At 35.1% G+C, this 21,890-nt stretch overlaps 2 protein-coding genes across 3 annotated transcripts; both read right to left on the bottom strand.

Annotated features, from left to right (window-relative positions):
• Positions 1-3,634: 3,634 nt before the first annotated feature.
• On the bottom strand, positions 3,635-18,168 carry LOC106779106 (histone acetyltransferase HAC1). Of its 2 annotated transcripts, none has more exons than XM_022776428.1 (17): positions 18,002-18,168; positions 17,312-17,580; positions 16,499-16,613; positions 16,033-16,330; positions 15,466-15,951; positions 13,475-15,273; positions 11,871-12,167; positions 11,509-11,787; positions 9,016-9,144; positions 8,732-8,932; positions 8,487-8,629; positions 8,056-8,368; positions 7,708-7,847; positions 6,241-6,319; positions 5,501-5,893; positions 4,339-4,556; positions 3,635-4,250 (listed from the first exon to the last, which is right to left on the bottom strand). In XM_022776428.1, exons 2-17 carry the CDS (start codon positions 17,506-17,508, stop codon positions 4,136-4,138), a joined length of 5,202 nt encoding a protein of 1,733 aa, XP_022632149.1. In that variant the 5' UTR covers positions 17,509-17,580; positions 18,002-18,168; the 3' UTR covers positions 3,635-4,135. The 2 variants fall into 2 exon arrangements, with proteins under 2 accessions (XP_022632149.1, XP_014522638.1); XM_014667152.2 differs by having other exon boundaries at positions 13,475-15,249.
• Positions 18,169-19,655: 1,487 nt separating this feature from the next.
• Positions 19,656-20,603, bottom strand: LOC111240762. Its single transcript, XM_022776436.1, has 3 exons — positions 20,362-20,603; positions 20,166-20,270; positions 19,656-20,070 (listed from the first exon to the last, which is right to left on the bottom strand). The coding sequence occupies exons 1-3, from the start codon at positions 20,556-20,558 to the stop codon at positions 20,019-20,021; spliced, it is 354 nt and encodes a 117-aa protein (XP_022632157.1). The 5' UTR covers positions 20,559-20,603; the 3' UTR covers positions 19,656-20,018.
• Between the last annotated feature and the right edge of the window lie 1,287 nt (positions 20,604-21,890).

Below are 21,890 nucleotides of genomic sequence, written 5' to 3'. Positions count from 1 at the left end.
TAAATTTGTAAACCACTAAACCTTAAATCCTAAACTCTAAAACCCTTAAACACAAATCCCAAAACCATAAACGCTAAACCATTACTGCCAAGTTCTAAGGCCCAACCCCAAAGTCTTAATCTCTAACCCCTAAACCCTAATCACAAACACCTCACACTCTTTCTTACACCCTTCATTCACCCTTTCTACACCCTTTCTATACTTTAATCATACACCTTTCCTATACCCTTCCAACACCTTTCATACACTCTTCTTATACTCTTTCTACATCCTACCCAATTCCTACATCATTCATACACACTTACTACACATTTACTACACTTTTTCTACATCCTTCCTACATCATTCCTACACTCTTCCTACATCTTTCTTACACTCTTCTTATAACCTTCATACATCATTCTCTTTTCTTGCGCCCTTCCTACAACCTATACCATACATCACTCCTACACCATTCTTACACCCTTCGCATCCTCTTTCTACATCTTTCCTACACCCCTTATACATCCTTCTTACACCTTTTATTCATCTTTTTTAAACTCTTCCTACACCTTTCTCACACCATTTGCACACCCTTCCTACGCTTTACACCCTTCCTACATTATTTATACACCTTACATAATTCCTACACATTTTCTACACCTATCTGACATCTTTCATACACACTTCGAACACCTTTCCCATACTATTTCTACATCCTAACTACACTCTAAACCTTACACGTTCCTACATCTTTTCTAATGTTTTTCTACATTTTACTTATACCATTCCTATACCGTGCACCCTACGTTGTTCTTACACTCTTACTACATCATTTCTACACTCTTCCTATACTCTTATTATACCTTTCCTACATCCTTTCTATGTTGTTCTGATACCCTTCTTACATCATCTCTACATCCTTCTCAGGTTTTACACCTTACATCATTCCTACACACTTCTTACATCCTTTCTACACCCTTGCTCTACCCTATCTAGACATTTCCTACATTATTTTTCCATCCTTCCTACATTCTTCCTACACCCTTCCCATACCCTTCTCACACCCCTTCCATACTCTTCCTACACACTACATCATTTGTCATTCATATATCATTCCTATATCCTTCTTACATCCTTCTGACACCCCATAAAATCATAAACTCTAAACACTAAGCCCTAAACATCAAACCATAGACCCTACACCCTACATCATACACCTTACAGCCTACATCCAAAACATTACACCCTACAGCCTAAACCCTACAATATAAACCCTAAACCTCAAACCTTAAACCCCTAAATCCTTAAAACCCTAAACCCTAAAACTCTTAAACCTTAAACCATAAACCCCAAATCTTAAACCCTTAACACCTATGTTAACTATGTGAAGCATTGATGCTTTGAAGAGATTTTGATGAAGATGCATTTGAAGCCTTGAAGAATTATTTATTTATACTCTTAAAGCATTTTTGTACAAAATCTTGTATTAGAATTTTGCTTTCACTTGTAGATCATAAGAAGACTTGTAAATTACTTTTTAGTATAACTATGTTGCGGAAATAATCGATTACCGTAAAAGATAATTGATTATCATGTTTAAAACAAGAAAACACTTCAAATCGCCAATAATCGATTATTTCTCTGGATAGTCGATTATCACCAAAAGTTATAATTGTCCAAGGTTTGATAATAATCGATTATCCCTACGGATAATTGATTATCACGTCTTTGAAAACTCATAACGGCCTAAAATAATTGATTATAACTTTTGATAATCGATTATCATTAATAGTTGGAAGATGTCTTTTCAGTTTCTGCCCCAAGTCAAACCTTGGACTATAAATAGTGTTCTCCACATTTCTTAGAAGCAATTTTTCACTTAAGAGTATTAGAGTTGTGTGCCTAAGGAAAACTTTGTGTGTTTATGAAAAGGGAGCTTGTGAACTTGGTGCTTGTAGGAGGAAGTGCTCTTTTGTGGTGTGTTTAAGTGATAAAGTATACCTACAAAATAGAGTCACGTTGTTCATCCTTTTGAGCGTCAAAAGAATGTGTCTTTCATCTCTTATTTGTTAAGAGAAGTGGTTTCTAATCTTAATCCTTGTTTCTATCTTGTAAATTGTTACTTATTTTAATGGAAAGGTTAATCCATCTTTTGAAGAGATTAACAACTGGACGTAAAATATTTTGATCGAAACCAGTATAAAAATCTTGTACGTAATTCTCTTTATCTTTGCATCTTTTGATTATAAATTGTTTGACGAAAGTCCTAAAAGAAAAATAAAATTTTTAAATTTAACCATGTCACCCCTCCCCTCTTGGTTTGTGTCCGTTTTCGTACTCTCTAAAACGTTTCTGGTTTGTGTTCGTTTTCATGCTCTCTAAAACGTTTCGCTACACAATACCAATTTCCACAACCTAAATCCCTAATCCACAGAACCCCAAATCCTAAAACCCTTAACCCTTAAACTCTAAATCTAAAACTTCAAATCTCAAACCTCAACCCCAAACCCTAAACTCCAAATCCCAAGCCTTAAACCTCAAACCCCTAAACCTAAAACCCTAACTCCTAAACCATATATCTTAAACCCTAAACCAAAAGCCATAAACCCTTAAACCCCAAACTCCAAACACCAAAACCTCAAATCTTAAACTACAAACCCTAAACATTGAACCTAAACCAAAACTTCTAAAAATTCAAAACCCTAAATCCTAAACCCATAAACCTATAAATCTTAAACTCAAAACTCAAAACCATACATCCTAAGTGAATCATCTTCAACTATCAGATCTAGCAATTCACAACATACAACATTTCGTCTCCCGAAGCACAGAAAATTCAAAATTAACACGTTACGATATCAACAGTTACAACCTTTCCCTTAAGGACCAAATCGACACAAACAGTTTAACCCTGAATATCGTAATCATGAACAACAAAACCACCCACAAAACTACCAAAATAATCACTCGTTATAAACCCCTTCATTTATTAAGATATAGTCGAGTTTGGGAAACTTGTATACAGTAGAACCAAATGATCAATTATAGATGAGTGATCGAACAATCAATTATCAACTATGGACGAAATGGTCCAATTATTGCCAATATAACTAATTAGTTTAAAACAAAGTATAATTATCATTAATTGAATCGCAATTAAACCACCATTAATCCAAAACTCATTTCAAAAACTATTAAGTTTGAAATAAAAAAAAAAAGTGATTTGAAATAAAAAAAAATAAGTGATTACATTTAATACACATTAACTACTTAAGCAATAAATTTTTACTGATTTTATCATCAAAATACCTTATACAAGTAACCCTCCTAATTACCGAATAAACAACTAAAATGAACAAACATTAGATTTTAGAACACGTAACAATTAATCTCAATCTCATAACTGAAACAAAAATTATACAATTTAAACCATTGAAAATATATTATAACTTTACAATTTTACTCTTTGCACTCAGATTGATTCAATAATTTATATTCTACAATATACTTTAGCCCGATTAAAGCTTTCACCATGAATGTCCCATTCTTCACATATCATATACATCGCAAAATAGTGATAGCCTTAAAAAATTCACAGAATAGTTTTCATAGCAATAAATCAAACAGAATACTAAAATATACGCAAATGAGGTAATCTCATAAAGGAAGCATAATAATGCATATACTAATTATTTACTTTCATCTTTAAATAAGATTCTACAAAATGCATTGAATCTTTAAAACGGTTATAACTAAAAACAACTTGATGCCATCCCCCACCCACAAACATTTGTAAGAAAATTGAGACTATAGTACACCTGCCACCGAAGGATGGCATCTAAACATAAAACAAGTAATATGACAAAATCAAAGAATTACCAAATTGGCCCACAAAAACAGAAGCACCGCCAAATATCCCGCCAGACCTGGTTAGTCCTTTGTAGAAGAGGACAGAAGCAGTAATTGGCTGAACTCAGATCTTCACCGGGACAAACAAGTTGAGATGGACATGCGCACCTCCAAGGCTACATACATGCACCCTGTGTATTCCATTCACAAACAATGACTGCTATCGGAGCACTGGTGAAACTAAGGTATACCTCTGTCCAGAGCATTTCTTCAAAAGTGCCACATATATACAAGTACGAACAGCTCAACCAGCATTGTTAGCAACTTCTGCAGCTCTTTGTCTCATCATTTCCATTACAGCAGCTCTACGTCGTGAATCAGACTGTTGCTGCAACCTCCTTAAATGTTCTTTCAAATCTCTAATTTAACCCAAAAGAACAGAGTTAATTCAAACAAGATTTATAAAAAAGTTAACTAGCGAATAATGAAAATGCCTGATCCACAAACCTGCAACGTGGTACGTGGCATTCAGATTCTTTGCAAGCACGAGCATGAAGTTGAAGCAAATACCACATTTTCTTGCAAAGAACACAACCTCCAGAAGCCCGTGTTTTGCAGTGCATCCCATGGCGGAAAAGCCCCTTCACCTTGCGACAATTAGGATACTGACAATGTGCAGAACGACATTGGGATGCATGAACAAGGAGATCAAGCATTTTCCGTAGCTGTAATAAAGAATTCAGTTATATTAGAAATCCTATGAGTATGCAGAAAGTTTTAAAGTCCCCACCAAGCAAGGTAGTGCAAAAGATAGTAATAGCCAACAAACGTTTGGAGAAACAAGGGCAGTCCAAAATGCACGGAAAAAGGTAAAAGAACAAATCAATATCCATACTTCTACAAAATATTACACACAAGCAAAACATTACAAGGTAGGGGAACAAAAGCAGGAAAGGTTGAGCTGCAAGATTTATAATAGTTATAAATTATGGATAATAGGGACAGAAGCAAGCAATTGTTGATAAAAAAGATAAAATCATGGTATAATGAAAACAATATAATGACAAACACTTTTACAAGGTATTTGAATAGCAAAGATGCTGATACATCTTCATGCTTTTTTTATAGACTATAAATAATTAAAAAATTAACAACTGTTATAGTAAGTACACAATACTTAGCTACATAAAGGGAAGAAAACATGGGACTTGACTCTTTATAAAATGCGTGATATATTAGAATTAGCATACCATTTGAACCGTTTACAATATTTTTAAAAATCATCAAACATGAAACTCAACAAAAATCTGAGACAACCTCACTTGGGGATAAGGCTTTTTTCGAATGCTTAAACTCAATCGTAACTTGTTTAATTTTTACATGTCCCACTAAAATCCTATCCATGCTGACCTGTAAATATAAATTTTATTTGGCATACAATATAAAACATCTGAAATAATTAATAGCTTTGATGCTATGTAAACAAAGTTATGGATCCTCTCATACAAAGAAATATCATTGTCTATCTTTCAACTCAATTTAATGTGATATCAAGTAAGAGGTAGATATGGGATTCAAACATGACTGTCATCATACTGAAATCTGACATGAGAAGACCAATTTTCATAAAAAAGCCCAGATGAGCTAAAGATAAAATTGTATACAACACCTGCGACACTCGGTGCTGCCTTGCTTCTTTATTCTGAGCATCACGATCCACCATGGATGGATGATTTGTCAACTTATGAGGATGATCAATACCTCCATCCTTTTGATAACAAGCATTGCATACATCATACTCAGGGCAAACTTCACAGCGCCATCCTTGACCAGTTTCAATGTCAAGATAACATATATTACAAGTTGTCACAAATGCTGGAGCTGTTGGATTGTGAAGATGATAGAGGACCATCATTGATGAATGTTTGGCCCGCCTTAGTGTATCATACTGGTAATGGTTTCCCTGGCAGAGACTCAGAAATGCCTGTCTAGTGTCGAAGAATTCGCTCTCAAGAATATCATCTTTGTCTTTTGTATCAGATGGAACATCAGTAATTTCAACCTGTATGATGATGCGAATATAAAAAATTTCAAAAATCATTTATACTCTGACCTACTGCAGGATTGTGTGTATTTGAATAGCTGATTTTGCTTTCAGAAAAGTAAAAAATAAAAATACTCGAGTGTTTTCACTGAAATGTCCTGTTTGAGAGTATCAAATAACTAAACCCAAACATTCAATATACCAGATTAAATTTAGAACGTCATACTGTGTCTAACCACTTAGTTCCTCAAAGCACATTAAGATGATTAACATTCAGGTCCTAATGAAATCTCACAGCAGAGCAGAGATGTAGTGAACTAGTACAGAAGCACTAAAAATTACATGTTAAAATCAGAGTTACTTACTGGATAAAGTGTATGTTTCTCCCTCTGATTAATAGGATGTCTTTCTCTCTCTTCACGTTTTTGTTCTACTTCATAACACCTAAGAACAGGCAAGACTGATTGTGTTACTAGAAAAATGATTGGAGAATTAGGATATGGCTCAGCTAGCAAAACGATTGAAAGGGAGAAGAGTCATAGAAAGGTATGTTAACAATAATTTTAATAAGATCATAAGATATGATGTTAAGACGCTAAAAAGTCTGGTATTAAGACAATATCTACAGCAGTCTGCTAGTTTTAATTATTTGTCCAACTCTGCAGTAAAACTTTTATGGTGCAAGTCTTATAAAGGATGATGGATGATAGCAAAAACATCAACAGAGTCATTATGGAGGATAGTGTAGAAGATAACAATAGGAGGTGCTATGATAATATATATATATATATATATATATATATATATATATATATATATATTATAAGACCAACATAACATAAATAATAAAAGTCTAATAACTTCCACAATAAATAGGCATAATTTAAACATTTTTCTTCTAACAAACTTACTGAAAATATCATACAAAGTGTGGTAGACAGATAGCAAAAAACAGACAAATGGAAAGCCATAATAAAAACTAGTGGAAACACATTTGCTCCTGTGTATCAGCATTTTTATTACATTAAAACAATACAGTTTTAAGAAACTATATAATTTTAGAAGAATGATTTAAAAAAAAATGTGTGTTTTAAGTGGAGAAGTTATGTAGTTTACCATTGAGGCGAGAGGTTGTGCAGTTACATGTGTTTATTAGATAAAAAAACTTATTTTTATTTACTAAATGATAAAATTGTCTAAATAAAAAATGACACCAATAGTTAGAAAAAAATATATCCCTTCATACAATGATATAGATAATTACATAGATAAATACAAGAAGTCAACTAGTATCAACTTTACTTCAGAAAGATTTTGTGCAGGAAAAAATTGAAAACAAAACCTAATCTTCCCTGTTTCTTGAACAAATCTTTGTAGGAAAGAAAAAGAGTAAAAACATCGAAAAAAATTTGTAATTATTTGTGAAAACTGAAAATGAAAATATAAAACACTTTCTCAAACCAAACAGACCCTTAACTTTCTCCACACATCCACTTTTTTATGTCTCTCCATATAAAGAATATCAATTTACAAGTTGCGATGCTTCTTAGAAGGCCATACTGAACACTATATAAAAATAATAATAATAATAATAATAATAATAATAATAATAATTAAAAAAAAAAAAAAACTACTCAAAGAACACTCGGTTTACCAACAAAGTAGTCTAGCAAGCATGAATATGACATGGGCATGGATTCATGGTCATTTGGGGAACATGACAAATGTTTAGGACTACACTATTCGTTGAAGATGACACAATTTTGACACTATGTACAGCAATTGACACATAACATGACAAAACCATGGAGATATGATTGAAGAATACTTACTTATCACAAATCTGATAATTCTTGCACTGGTTGCAGACCCAACGGTTACCAGAAACCATTAAGATACAACAGCTGATACAAGCATGCTGCAAATGAACCATAATGAAATCTTCCTTCATCGGGCAAATGGTTTCACCAAGCTGCAGAATGATTATGAATTTTATAAGAAATTAGCAAACATATGGAACCTAAATAAATATTGGAAGTAATATGGAAACAATATTAATGTTTGAAAATTTAGCTATATAATGTGACATATCTAATGACTTTAAAAAAAAAAATTGGAAGAGATCTCCTTTCCCGGGTGAAAAAAATAATTAGCATTATCTATGTATAATAGTAAATTACTTTGTGCATGAGGAGCAGGTCCTTCGAAGCATTTCCTGAAAGATCTGACTGACCAGATGCTTTTAAAGCCCTTTTTGTTATAGTCTTTTTAGTTGTTCCCTTTTTATTTTGTTTTCTTCCATCTTCCTCTTGGCGAAGCTGATAAATTAAATCCTCTGCAGCCCCAGGCCAGTAGTCACCATCAAAATATGGGAGTCTTGCAGCAGTGACCTTGGCCCTACATTCACCAGCTGATACGAAGAAATGATCGTATAAGTTGGTGAGATCAACCACAATATTCTCCTTCGAAGCTTTTCTTAACATGGATAGATACCTGAAGAAACATGCTTAGAAATGCCCAAGTTAGGGATGAATAGACCTAATCACATTGTACAAGGAAAATAAACAGATAACTTCTTCTCATTTTGCCTATGCGAAGCTATTGGGCTCACCATTCACGTAGCTTATCAGATTTTGGTGTTTTCTGAATTTCTGGATGGCAGTACAAAATATAATCTTCACCCTTCAATGGAGGACAAGCCCATATGTAGCAGCTTGTAAAACCACGTTTCTTGCAATATTCAAGGTATCCAATCTAAAATCAAATATTTTGTATCAAAGATAATTTACAAGATGACCTGAAACTAAAATATTTACAGGGAAGGACTTCAAGCAACATTTTAGTGTTCAAATTTACCAGAATTTCATGGTAAACAAAAGTACGAAGAGCCTCTCCTGTCACTGCTTTAACCTCAGGCCTAAAATACTTCACAGAGTCCAAATACGAAAGATACACTCGGCGCTGATTTGGAAATTGACATTCAGATCCAAATTCTTGAACGTACATGCCAAATAGGCAAACTTCCACACCTTCTATCTTCTGAAACAACAAAACTACCTGAAATAGAAAGCTAAGGCTATCAATATTCAACATTAGTGATTCAATTATAACCAGATTCATAAAATCAACTTTCTCATCACCTTTGATTTATATGGAAATTCTGTTGGGTAATTCTCTTCCTGAAAAATCTCCAGAAACCGTGGTTTCACTTCTAACTTTTTGTCGACAGATGACACAACTCTTATAACAAGAGCATCAGCTCCTGGAATCTGATAATGACCAAGTAGATAGAAATAAGTCACAGAAAATCAGCACATGCTAGAAAAAGAGTGAAATCGTTGATAACCACAAAAACATTAAAAAACAAAAAATAAAACAAACCACCACCAAAACTTTCCACGTAAAAGTGGTGAGTCACATTGATCAATCAATAATGTTATATTATGAAAACAAGCCACAGACCTATAAATCCTTGTCAGTGGTTTTGCCCTTTTTTGTTTGGTCCCCCTTCACATCTAGCAATAGAGCTATCCCTCACCCAATTCTCTACTTAGGATGGCAAGATATTTTTTATCTAAGATGCTACCCCAACTTTCTTTATAATGCATCCAATCTTATCTATATCCACTCATCCCACTCAACATTCTCATCTCTGCTACATTTATCTGTTGTTGGGTTTCTTCTACCAAAACTCAGTTTTATATAACATCACAAGCATTATAGCCAAGGTAGTCAGTACCGAGATCTTACATAGGATGGAAAGAGTAAGGAAAACATGTAATTTGCATAATAGTAATATTGTTTACTAAATCTGACAATAAAATTACATATAAAATTCATATAAGATAAATAAGATATATAACTATCAAATTACTAATACTAATTATGGTTGCATATTGGTAGTGTTGTATTAAGTTGGATATAGATATTGTTACAGGTGTTTTCCTTTTATCAGCTGTTCTTTACACAGCCCTATTTCTCTTCATTCTCTATAAAAAGAGAATCCTTGTTTTTTCCTCGGTACATTTTATCAATACAAAATTACCTATCAGTTTCTCTTTTCCCTTTCTTCTCTCTCCCTCTCTCTCTTAACTCTAGTAGGTATCAAGAGCTTAGTGGTCCATGGATTCAGAAAATCCTCCTCCTCTACCTCCACCTGGCAGTGAATCAGTATGCACTGTTTCCTCACCAGTTTTTGACAAGATTCCTGAAAAACTTGATTACAACTTCTTGCTTTGATGTCAACAAGTAGAACCATGCATCAAATCCCATTCTCTTCAACATGTTGTGGTCAATCCCTCAGTTCCTCTTCAGTTTCTCAGTGAAACAAATCAAGATAGTTGCAAAATTAATCCAGCCTATGTTTCTTGGGAACAACAAGATCAGATGTCGTTGTCTTTGCAGCAGTCAACTCTATCATCCTTTGTTTCTTGTATTTGCTCTTGATATCTTAAAGGAACTCTTTTACATGGTCTTTATCTTACTCCCATGACTTCTCCTCTCCTTTTCCCTTACAGGCTTTCTATGAAGCAGACTGTAATTCTTCTTGGGTCAAATTTTATTTCTTGGTGGTCTAAGAAATACGCAGTTGTGGTTAGATCTAGTACAGATGCAGAGTATTGTAGCCGTGCTCAAACAACTCCTGAAATTCTATGGATTCAAACTCTTCTTAATGAACTAGGCATATCACATGGTGCTCCTGCAATCTATTGTGATAATCAAACCAAGCACATGGAAATTAATCTTTTCTTTGTTCCTTAAAAAGTTGTCCAAATGTTTACAAGATCAACGTATCTCTGCACAAGTACAGTGGGTTGACGTTCATACCAAACCTCTCTCTCCTACATGCTTTGTGTTTATTAGGGACAAACTCGAAGTGGTTGCTCGTCCTGTTAATCATCACCCACCTTGAGTTTGTGGGGGCGGGGACTGGCAGTGTTAGTGTTGTATTCAGTTCGATATAGTTTTTGTTATAGGTGTTTTCTTTTTTGTCAGCTGTTCTTTACAGCTCTGATTCTTTTCATTCTCTATACAAAGAGAATCCTTGTTTTCCTTTGTACATTTTATCAATACAAAAGTTACCTTTTCAGTTTCTATTTTATCTCTCTCTCTCTCTCTCTTAACTCTAACATACATTAAATTTTTTACTTTAGCTTTTTGTTATCAATAATACTCAGAGCAGAGCACTCACCCCAACTACCCAGTATTTTACAATTTACATCACCATCTATTTCTCCATCGTTATACTTTATAATGGATCCAAGACATTTAAACCGAAGGTATGGATCCAAGACATTTAGAATGGTAGAATTCATACTTCTGCTAAACTTATATTCATATATTCTGTATTACTTCTACTGAAATGAAAGCCTTGTACTTCCGAGGCTTGTCTCCACATCCGAACTTTCATTGATTGATGTCCTCTCTAAACTCTCCAGGTAGGACTATATAATTTGAATAGAGTATGTGTCTAGCAATGGCTAGTGGATAGCACAACAGATCCCAGGGCCAACCCTTCATTTTATACTTCAGTATTAAAATAACAATGAAAGAGCAAAGATATACTAATTGTATTAAGTTATGAAATACAAAAATGAACAAAACATATCTCTGCCAACCACAATATGAATCACCTCATCATAACTTTTTCCTTGAAGCCTTGCCCTTTCTAGTCTTTCTTGCTTTAGCCGTCTAAATAATCGTTGTTCTATGTGATCACTAAGAATAGTTCTTGGTAAATCCTTGGCGCCAAGGACAGCACTTTGGGGTAAAGGCTTACGCTCTCCTCTTTCTACCTCCTGAATATAGCAGTTAGGGCAAGTATATTCAGCTTGCCCACCATCATTTCTTCTACCATTAAATAAGGCACAAATTTGATGTTGCCACGCTTCACATTTATCACATTGAACCCACTGAACACAAAGCAGAGATGGTTAATTCAACAAAAAAAAAAAGTTAACTGAACAATAAAATGACACAGGCAAACATAACACACCCATTCTTCAGTCTCCTCATCATTCTTCTTCTTTTCCAATCTTGACTTGGCAATGGGAGTCCCATCAACAATTATGTTCTCTGTACGAGCATCATTATAGCATGGAATACAAAAATAATGTCGTGTATCACCAGTGCCTGTGGTGTAATACATATTATTTCGTTTGATGCGAACCCCACAAGTTGTGCAATAAATAGGTGGTGGCTCAAAGGTAAGCTTCTCTACAGCACACAATTGACACGAATTCTCACTCATTGAATGCTCCATTGCTTGATTCTTCTCTGCTTTTGACTTGCTCTGTCACAAGAAAAAGATGTTATGTTAACATGTGGATACTAGAGGTAATAAGAGAACACTGTGAAGCATAGCACATGAACAATCAAAAACTAGTACATGTTTATAAAAGGATAAAGAAAATAACAAAACCTAGGATGTTAAAAAGTGAGAACACAAAAAAGATTAAGTCAGCAGTCACAAGTGACATATATTTGGACTAACGACTTCAGCCAAATTAGATAAGAAAAATATAATGGTTAAACTAGTCTTTATGGTTTATTGTTCACACAATATTAAGAAAATACCATTTTATGAAGTTAAATAGATAGTATAAATCAAGATTATGGACCACTTAAATTGTAAGAAATCAGATTTCCACAAAAATGACCAGACAAGATGGATAAAAGATTAAAGTAATGGAACAGATGATAGGCATCTCATACACATCAAGAGATTCAATTAATGGAATATATGATAGAAGTCTCATGCACAAAAATCAGTAGACCAGAAAAAGGACTATTTATCAGACAAACAGCATTAAGTATGCAAAATAGGTTAATAAGGAATCTAAGTTCTCTCGCTTAAGCATGGTTCAAATTATGTTCAGCTTATACATTTGGTTTGGAATCCGCCGATGCAGCCCATGGTAATGCCATAGTGGGCATCCCTTCAATCATTGCTTATGGTAGTTCCATATCGGTAACATTTAACAACATTACTAAATTCACAAGGCTTTGGTCAGATGAAATAGGACATATTGTTGGATAAATATGCTTCCTACATTGGTTTTGGTAGCTCGACCCGCCTTCGTATATAATTTTATCAGTCACTTCATGTTTCGGTACATTTCAAGGAATCCCATTGGAAGTTGACAAGAAAAGGAATTCTAACTATACCGTTTTCTGTACTCATTCTAATAAATTTTCCATGTATAATTCTTAAAATAAAAAAGTTCTGGTGCTGTAATGCCAAAAATAGATTCCCGTTGTCTCATTTGATTTTAGAGTGTTTACATGGCAACTAAAGTTTCTTTAAACTAGTGAGTTCCGCAGTTATTTCTGCTTTTTAATTAAACAACTCAATTAAACCTGAGGTCAATGAAGAATTACAAGTCTGTTAAAATGCTTACATGAAGTCCAGATCATATTTCAACCAACAAATAGGAAGTCAGTGGTAGAAACAATAGATAGGAAAACCATTATCACCAAGAAACATATTAAATAGGTTTAGAGTAAACTGGAACAGGTTTCCAGTACACTAGTACAGATAAAGTAATATTGTTTAAATAATGAATTAAATTGCCCATGCCACAAGAATCAAAGACTTACCTGACCAACCCATTGCCTTAAGCCAGTGATATGTTCCCTCACTTGCTCCGGAGTAAATAACTCAGTTAATGAGACTCCCTTTATTTTTGGCTTACCAGACTTGGTTCCAGTTGGAATTTCAGATGTCTGCACAACATTTTCTTGCAGGTCTTGTCCAGTTTCTTTCTCAGTTTTTATATTTTCAGGGCTAGCTAATTTGGCAGGTTCTTCATATTTGACAAGTTCAGCACTAGGCGTTTTATCGTCAGCATTATTGTTATCCATTTGCATCTCACTAAGCTTTTCATGTATCACATTTGCAGGAGCTTCGGCCTTAACTTCTGGAAACTCAGGTTTAATTGAGATAGACTTCTCAGCATTTGGATAGGGCTGCGGTTGAGACAGAGCATCCCTAGAAACAAGAGATTCACAATTTCCAATAAAAGATGAAGCAGAATGGTCATTTTCAGGATAAATGGCTTGGGTGCAATGCTCAATCTTTATACGTTTTATAGATGGATGGAGGTCCTCAGAAGTTTCAACAACTAATAGAGGCTTTGAGATCAATCTTGGTGATGTGCCTGCAATGCTGTAAGGCCTACAGGATCCATTCACTGCAGTTGGCAAGCTTGATTCAGGTTCCGGCCGAGTCTGAGGCTTCAATTGAAAAGCGCGTCGACACTTTCTCACAAAAACACAAACAGGACAACCTGGATCCTTGCAGTTTACAAAATGATTAAGTAACTCCTTTGTATGATGGCAACGAGGATATGGACAATGGCGCAGCTTGCATCCATCCATGTGCTTGCATAGCATCTGTGCAGCAGAACAAAACCTCTCTTTACATCGTCCTTCAGGGGCAGAACATCGCTTGGCATGAAGTAGAAATAAAAGCCACCTCTGTTGATTCCTGTGCGCCTTATTTGTAGCAATTCCAGATTCCAGCTGCTCAGCCAAGCCTCTAGAAAGAACATTTCTAACTATAATAGATCCATCGGATGATAAATTATTGCATTGAGCTTCATCTTGTCCAGATATTCTTTGATGAAAATCCACGTGGAGATGTTGATCATGTGAAATACTGTCAGGATCTTGTGATTGAGGCCAATGGTTTAGAATCACAGATTTGGATTGCACCCCAACGCTAAAATTATTTTGAGACTCTGCAGCCAATTGATGTTGGTGCAACATTTGTTGTGAATTTTGAGGTGTTGATGATGATAAATCATGGTGACCAGATGGAAATGGAAGATGTTGAGCAACCCTAGAGCAATCTTCAGATGAGTTCTGCTGGAACGGACTCTGCATCTCAGATGTATGAAACGGTTCAGAGACACGTGAGTTGAGCACTTCTTTGCGGTGTTCAATTCCAGGCTCAGGCTTCACTCGATTTTCTAGATTGGGAGAAAGCTGAGACTGACTGAATGTGTCACTGTTGACCACATGCTGATTTTGCATAGATTGAAATTGCTGCTGCGCATACTGATCTGGCTGTTGCAATTGTTGAGACCTTTGCTGATATTGTTGTTGAGAATGCAGAAAGCCATCTCTTGAAGTCAATGAAGACTGAAAATTCAACTTTTCTAACTGGTTAACTTGTTGAGACTTTATATGAGCAGCCTGCTGCATACCATGCAAGTTCGAGTGACCACTTAACAATGTGCTAGTTTTAGGCATAGATGGTATTTTAACAGAACTAGTGCTCTGATTGTTCATCATGGGCCCAGAGGATGTCGCAGATGTATAACAGTTTCCAGAAGGAAAATTGTCAACATTGTTTAATCCATATCCATCACCTGATAATAATATCGTTATTCCTTCTGAAACATGTCAACTTTGAAATTAAAAATACAGAACATGCAATATGTATACAGACACATGGATGTGTTTACTCAAAAAAGCAACACAGTCCTAAAACATTATGAAGCTTATTACAGGTTCTGTGTTGCAGGTTAAGGTCCTAGGGTAATTCCATGATAAAAGAAAATGAAAAGGAGTGAGAAAAATATTACCTTGCACAACCGGTTTCTGACTTTGGTCAAAGTGCTGGTGCAAGTGTTTAGGGGAATTGGCATAAGTGGAGGCATAGCTGTCAGAAGAAGTGCCAGGTTCGTTTGCAACCTGTATATTGTTCCCAATCAAGCCTGATGCACTATTTATAGCACCATTTGAGTTTGTAAATGGCTTCTGTAATAAACCAGATCTCATTCCAATACCCATTTGACTGTTGAGATTCTGCAATGCATGACTATTTTGGCCACCAACAATCTGCTTCTGCTGCTGAAGTTGTGACAATGGTACCATAGTAGAATCTACACTGGAAAATGCACCTCCATTAGTATTAGAATCTATGTTCATGTGTGAGTGACTGCTGCTGACTGAGAATCCAGGAGTGGGAATCATCTGGCTAGCCATTCTCTGCACCCCCATTGATGAAATGTTCGCCCCTGAGGCAACAGAAAAGCTGGTAGAAGACTGCTGATAACCATTAGACAAACCTGCAATACACAGACTCTACAATGAAGGACAAGAAAATAAAAGTATAAGGATTGGTGAAGAATCACAATACCCAACATTACCATCAAATCTATTTAAGGTACTGCCAAGCATGCCACCAGCTGGTAACATGTTTACACTGTTGAAAGATGTTGATGCTATGCTATTACACCCGCTGGCATAAATCATCGAGGCATCCACAGAAGATGCAACCATCATGCTTGAATTTGGAGCATGTGACATACCAGGGGTTGGTATCATTGTACTGATTGGAGAAGAATTAACAAGTTGCGGATAGTGTTGGTTTTTATTATTCATAGATGCTCGTAGGAGGAAATTTGATAATCGACTCTCCAAAGTATCCAAGTTCATGTAATCCTCCTAAAAGATATGTCCAAACCGTTGTCAACACAAATAATATTCAAATTAAGGAAGAAGTTTAAAGGTTCCCTGTTATTTCCAGAATCAGAAATTTCTAGTGTTTACAATTAAGATCCTTCCAAATATTGGGAACTGAAAAAGAAAAATAACTAGAAGACCAGAAGAAACCTTAGATCGAGCAGCTTTTAACATGCCCTCCTCCAAGCGCTTTGCAAGATCCTTAAGCTTCTTTCTCTGTACATCTGTAACTGGCTGCTGTTGTCGTCGCAACAACAAAACAAATCTGGAAGGTAAAAACAAAAAATATCTACTGATGAGAATGAATAAGAAAAGTATAGTAGTTTATCTTTTTCTTACATGATTATTATTATTATTATTATTATTATTATTATTTAAGTCAAAACATCAAAGGAGTGGAAATTGGAACATAATAGAGACAGCAAGGCTGTAATCTAATTAACTTAATGGCATATGCACTGCAGGGATACCACAGCAACTACCTTTTAGAATAATCTACCCGTTAAACCATAAATTATGAAGAAGCATCAGACAGTGTGACTCAATGTTGTCAGGCAAGTTGAAAATGCTGTTTCACACACTGCAGATGCTTAAATTCTCAATAAAATTATAAAAATGTTAAATTAAATTATTTTAGTTAAGCTTAAATATTCAACTAGACAATACAACAGAGCCACAAAGCATTTCCGGCACATTAAAGAAAATCAATCATAATGATCGAGAATCAAATATATTAGTTTCCTTTCACTTCCGTTTTCAGAAAATTGCAACTATCAATTTTCTTTATGAACCTATCAATAAATTGGCTTGTTCTGTGGAGTTTATGCTATCATCTTGGTAGTCAATCTTACAAAAAATTCATCTGTACCTCTTATATATAGACAAAATTCCCAAGAAGAATCAACGAAGTCAGGTTACCCACTAAAAGTGTTCAATTGAACAGATGAAAAAAAAAATACTTACATCTCCTCTTGAATAAAAGTGCGAGCTCTAGGAAATTCAGGATCCATATTAATTGTTGACCGGGGAACACCCCCTAAAGGTGGCATCTGATGAGCGAGTGCATTCCCATTCAGCTGGGTCAGTCCAGACAACTGAGACCCTGGTTGGTTAGGTACCTGTCCTGACATCTCCCCGGGAATATGTGCTTGCAGTTTCATCTTTAGTTTTCACATATCTTAAATATCTTACAGGATTCTTCCATCAGCTAGCTCATCATCCCAAACAGAACCCTGTAATCAGGGTACAAATCACACACATTGATGATTTTAACAAAAGTAACAACCACTTCAATGTAAATTAACGGATAAAAACTTAATTAGTGGCATGACGAAAATGAAATATGAAGAAGCCTATATTATAAAGAGCAGGAAAAGGAAACAGATATTGAATGCAAGCAACCTTTATTAATTTTCCTAAATTCTATCAACCAATAAAAGGGGTTTACAAAATAACGATACATGGATTCCCTTGTGCTTGAAATTGATAACTGGAAGATTAAATTTAAATTATACAAATTCAATCAAACATTACTACTGCAAGAAACCCTAAGTACCGATTCGAATTAATAAATATATGTTATGGAACACGGAAACCCTAATAGATTGATGGGTTATGCAACGCACTTAAAACGGTGAACCATCGAGTACATACCAAGCACGAATTCGGTCTCGCAATATGGAATTCGAAAGGAACCCCAAATTATCTACGACCACGCCAACGGCGATTTACGATGCTTTAGCCGTAGAGAAAGAGAAAGGTCGGTGACACCCTCTCCAATCAAAGGCACGTGCGGAATTTGCCACGAATGAACTATAATAACAGAAACGAGAAGAATAGATAAATAAATAAATAAATCATAATTCACAAAGATAAATAGAAGAAACTATACGAGCCGGAATGGACAAATATATTGGTTTACCATAACTAAAATGAGTTTTGTAAGTGATATTACTCTGCTGTCTATAACCATAATACTACATGCTTATGATTACTTTTAATAAAATTTTAAAATATTAATATTTTAAAGTTTAAAAATAATATTCTATTTGATAAAATAATTTATAACAATATATTTATCTATTTATTTCTATTTCCAATTTTATCCTATGGTTACTGTTTTAGTTTTATTTTTATATTAAATTTTAAAAATATCTAAATATCATATTTTAAAACAAATTTGTTTGAATTATTCTTTTAAAATAAACTGATTTTAAAACTAAATTCTTTGATTCATTTAAGTATATGGTCAAAACTTAGATATAATATATAATTGCCTGTGATATAATTAAATCATTATTTTGTGGAGATATAAAATTATCACGTCATAAAATAACAAGTTTACATAAAAAAAAATCACCAGATATTAAAAAAATAAAAAAATACAATAGAAAAAATAATTTAATATAATTATATTTCAAATGTGTAATTTATCAACCTCATTGGTAAAATGTCTATTTTATTTAAATTTGTTGACTCCACGGTTCTTAATATGCTAATTTTTTTTTAGACTTAATGGCATTTCACAATCCACACAAAGGTAGTTTCTAAAAATTTCACTTAGAGAGCGGGAAACTAGAAATCATTCAAGAGTAGTATCTAGCATCCTTGGAGTGTGGCCCCAATCGTGGTCACAATCGACCCAGCTCCTCTTGCTGCCACAACCAAACATTCGACTTTTGAATGGCAACCACCGTGCCTTGAGGTTTTTTGGGCAAAAAAGGTCATTACAAAAAAGAAGGGATTTACCCATGGCCAAAATCCCTCGGTAATGCCAAAAAGTTGTTGGTAAAGTGCGGTTATCGACAACTTTTCGACGGCCCAAAAGGCCATTAGTTTGTCCCTCGGTAATGCTAGGCGAAAAGCGATCAATTTAGCGACGACTCAAGGTCGTCGGCAATGTACGCGGGTTTGACTAGGATTTATAGTCGTCGGTAATTTGCACTCTTTTTTCCAGTTCAATTTACTCCTGCATTATACCCAAAACCTGCAAATACACAATTCAAACAGCCAGCCAAATATCAATTTAATGTAAATAAACAATCAATCCCACACATCAATTCAGCCAGCCAATTCATCCAGGCAATTCAAATGCAATCATTCAACATTCATCAAGAAAACTTCAATCATTCTATGTTTCAAAAGTTCCTAAATACAAAACAAAGTTTGATAATAAAAGACTAACTTCAATATAACTTTAAAGTTTGAAAAGTTTCTAATGTCAAAACAAAGTTTTTAAAAAAGAAAACCTAACTAAATGTTTTCAAAAGTTCCTAAATATCAAAACCCATCATAGTCATCAGGATCATCAGAATCATCGTCTTGAAGAGGTATGGTCTGGGGAGGCTGTTGAGGTGGACATGGTTGCTAAGGTGGGCATGGTTGCTGGGATGATGATGGGGCGGTATGTCCTTGTGGAGGTACCAATGTCCTAACCAGATTTTCAAATCTGGCTACAAGTGAATCATAAGCGTCTTTACTAACGACATTGTTGGGGTCAAATGTGCTAGAGGTATATGGTTGATGTCTGAATATGCCTCCTCTTCCAACAGTATAATGAGAGGCAAGTTGTCCTACCCCATACAGCCATCCTTTCTTCTTTCCCCTGATGGTATCAACCCAGCATTGGGTCATGATCATTTCTTCGTCTGCATCTACTCTAGAGTTACCATTAGGACCAGATCCCCCCTCTGGTCTTGCCTATGTCAATCTCGCAGAAAAATCTTCATGTTAAATAAGATAGAAAACGTCAGTAACATGAATTTGAAAGTGTGAAAAAAAGAGTACAAAATTGAATGTTGTTAAAAAGTTTACTTACAATGGTCTTGTGAGACCTCTCATCAACATATTCGTCAATCCCCTTGAGAATATGAGTCTGTGTAAAGACCTCATCGACATGAACGGCCCGTCCAAGCTCCGCTGCCTGTAATATTTTAAAACATACGAATGACACATATTAATTTCAAAGTACATGATTATAGAGTTATTGATAAGAAAATAATCAAGATTTTTACCATACGAATCGCATGTTCATGTGTAGTGATGGATCCTCCAGTATGCAGTACACCACCTTTTCTGATGCCCTTATTTTCTGGGCGATAGCACATTTAATGCGGTACTGTGGCGTATTCCAATGCGCCAACAATGAATTCCATATGTGCTCCCCCACCCAATGAGGGTGTTGTCTTGCGATCCGAGCATCTTTAAACATTTATGATAATCGGTGAGATGCTTTCATGTTAAAGTTTTTATGAATTTAAGCTTCATGCTCAGCTGCCCACTGCACCTTTTGTTGTTACAATAGATAATGTTAAAATAAAGCAAATAAAATTCCTATTTGAATATGGTGATGCAAGATTATTAAGTAACACAATGTTTTACCTTAAATCTCTCCCAAATCAGTTTTTTATCGTCGTCAGGGATTACTCCCCATGATGCCCAGGGCTGAAGAAATTATTGCTTAATAGACCTAATGATGGCCTATGAAGCAACTCTAGAAGGAAGAAACCTGAAATATGAATGTAAGAAATTTATGAATGTACAACCATAGTAAGATCAACAATTTAATGCAAAATACAAGACTAAGAAGAAGATATGGTATTACCCTTTTCCACATGGCTCAATGAATGGTCGATCATGAGGAGCAGGATCACCCAAATCAGCAGGATCAACATATGGCTGGTGTACATCTGGAGATGGTATAGAAGATGGTGTGGGGATAGGAAAGGGATGAATATATGGTGTAGGCCCTACAACTGAAGGAGTGGGCACTACAGTAGGAGGTGTGGGCCCTACAACTGAAGGAGTGGGCCTTATAGTAGAAGGTGTGGGCCCTATAGTAGGAGGTGTGGGCGCCGTAAAAGAGGGTGGTGGACGTGAGGAGCCAACGTCTAGTGAAGTACTGGCACTGGCAAACGGTATCGTCGAAGGAACTCTAATAATGTACTTCGCCTTCGTAGCCTCTTTTACCGTCTTGCCCTTGTCAAGGTGTGAAGGCTCGTGTCCTAACATTACTGTAATTTAAAATATATAAATAAATAGACAATTAAACACAAAGTACATAATTGATATTTAATAAATGATTTAATTTTATATAATCAAGAATCATAAACATGTCAAAATACAAGCATTTAATTAATTCAATCGTCCTCATTGTCATCGTTGTTTGATGTGTCACTATGATCATCATCATCTTCATCGTTGTCTTCTTCATCATCTTCAAGTTCTTCTTCTTCGTCATCTTGTTCTTCCTCTTCTTCTTCTTCTTCTTCTTCATGTTCTTGTATCTGTCCTTTTAACTCTTCAGCATCACCATTGAAGTCTTGCATTGCAGATACACCTTCAACTTCAATAATTTCATTTCCATGTGTCATTTCATCAACTTGAAAAGGGATATCGTCTTCGACATCATTTGACTCAATGCGACCCCTAGGCTTGGTTTGTATTGCAACACACCAACCACGTTTGTCAATGTTGCGAAATGCTGGATATGGGACATAATAAACTTGTCTAACATTAAAAGCTAAAATGAATGGATCAAATG

This window comes from Vigna radiata, unplaced genomic scaffold (genome assembly GCF_000741045.1).
Source record: "Vigna radiata var. radiata cultivar VC1973A unplaced genomic scaffold, Vradiata_ver6 scaffold_421, whole genome shotgun sequence".
Taxonomy (NCBI): Eukaryota; Viridiplantae; Streptophyta; class Magnoliopsida; order Fabales; family Fabaceae; genus Vigna; species Vigna radiata.
Note: the sequence above shows the minus strand (reverse complement) of the source record. Positions and strands in the feature narration are given on the sequence as shown.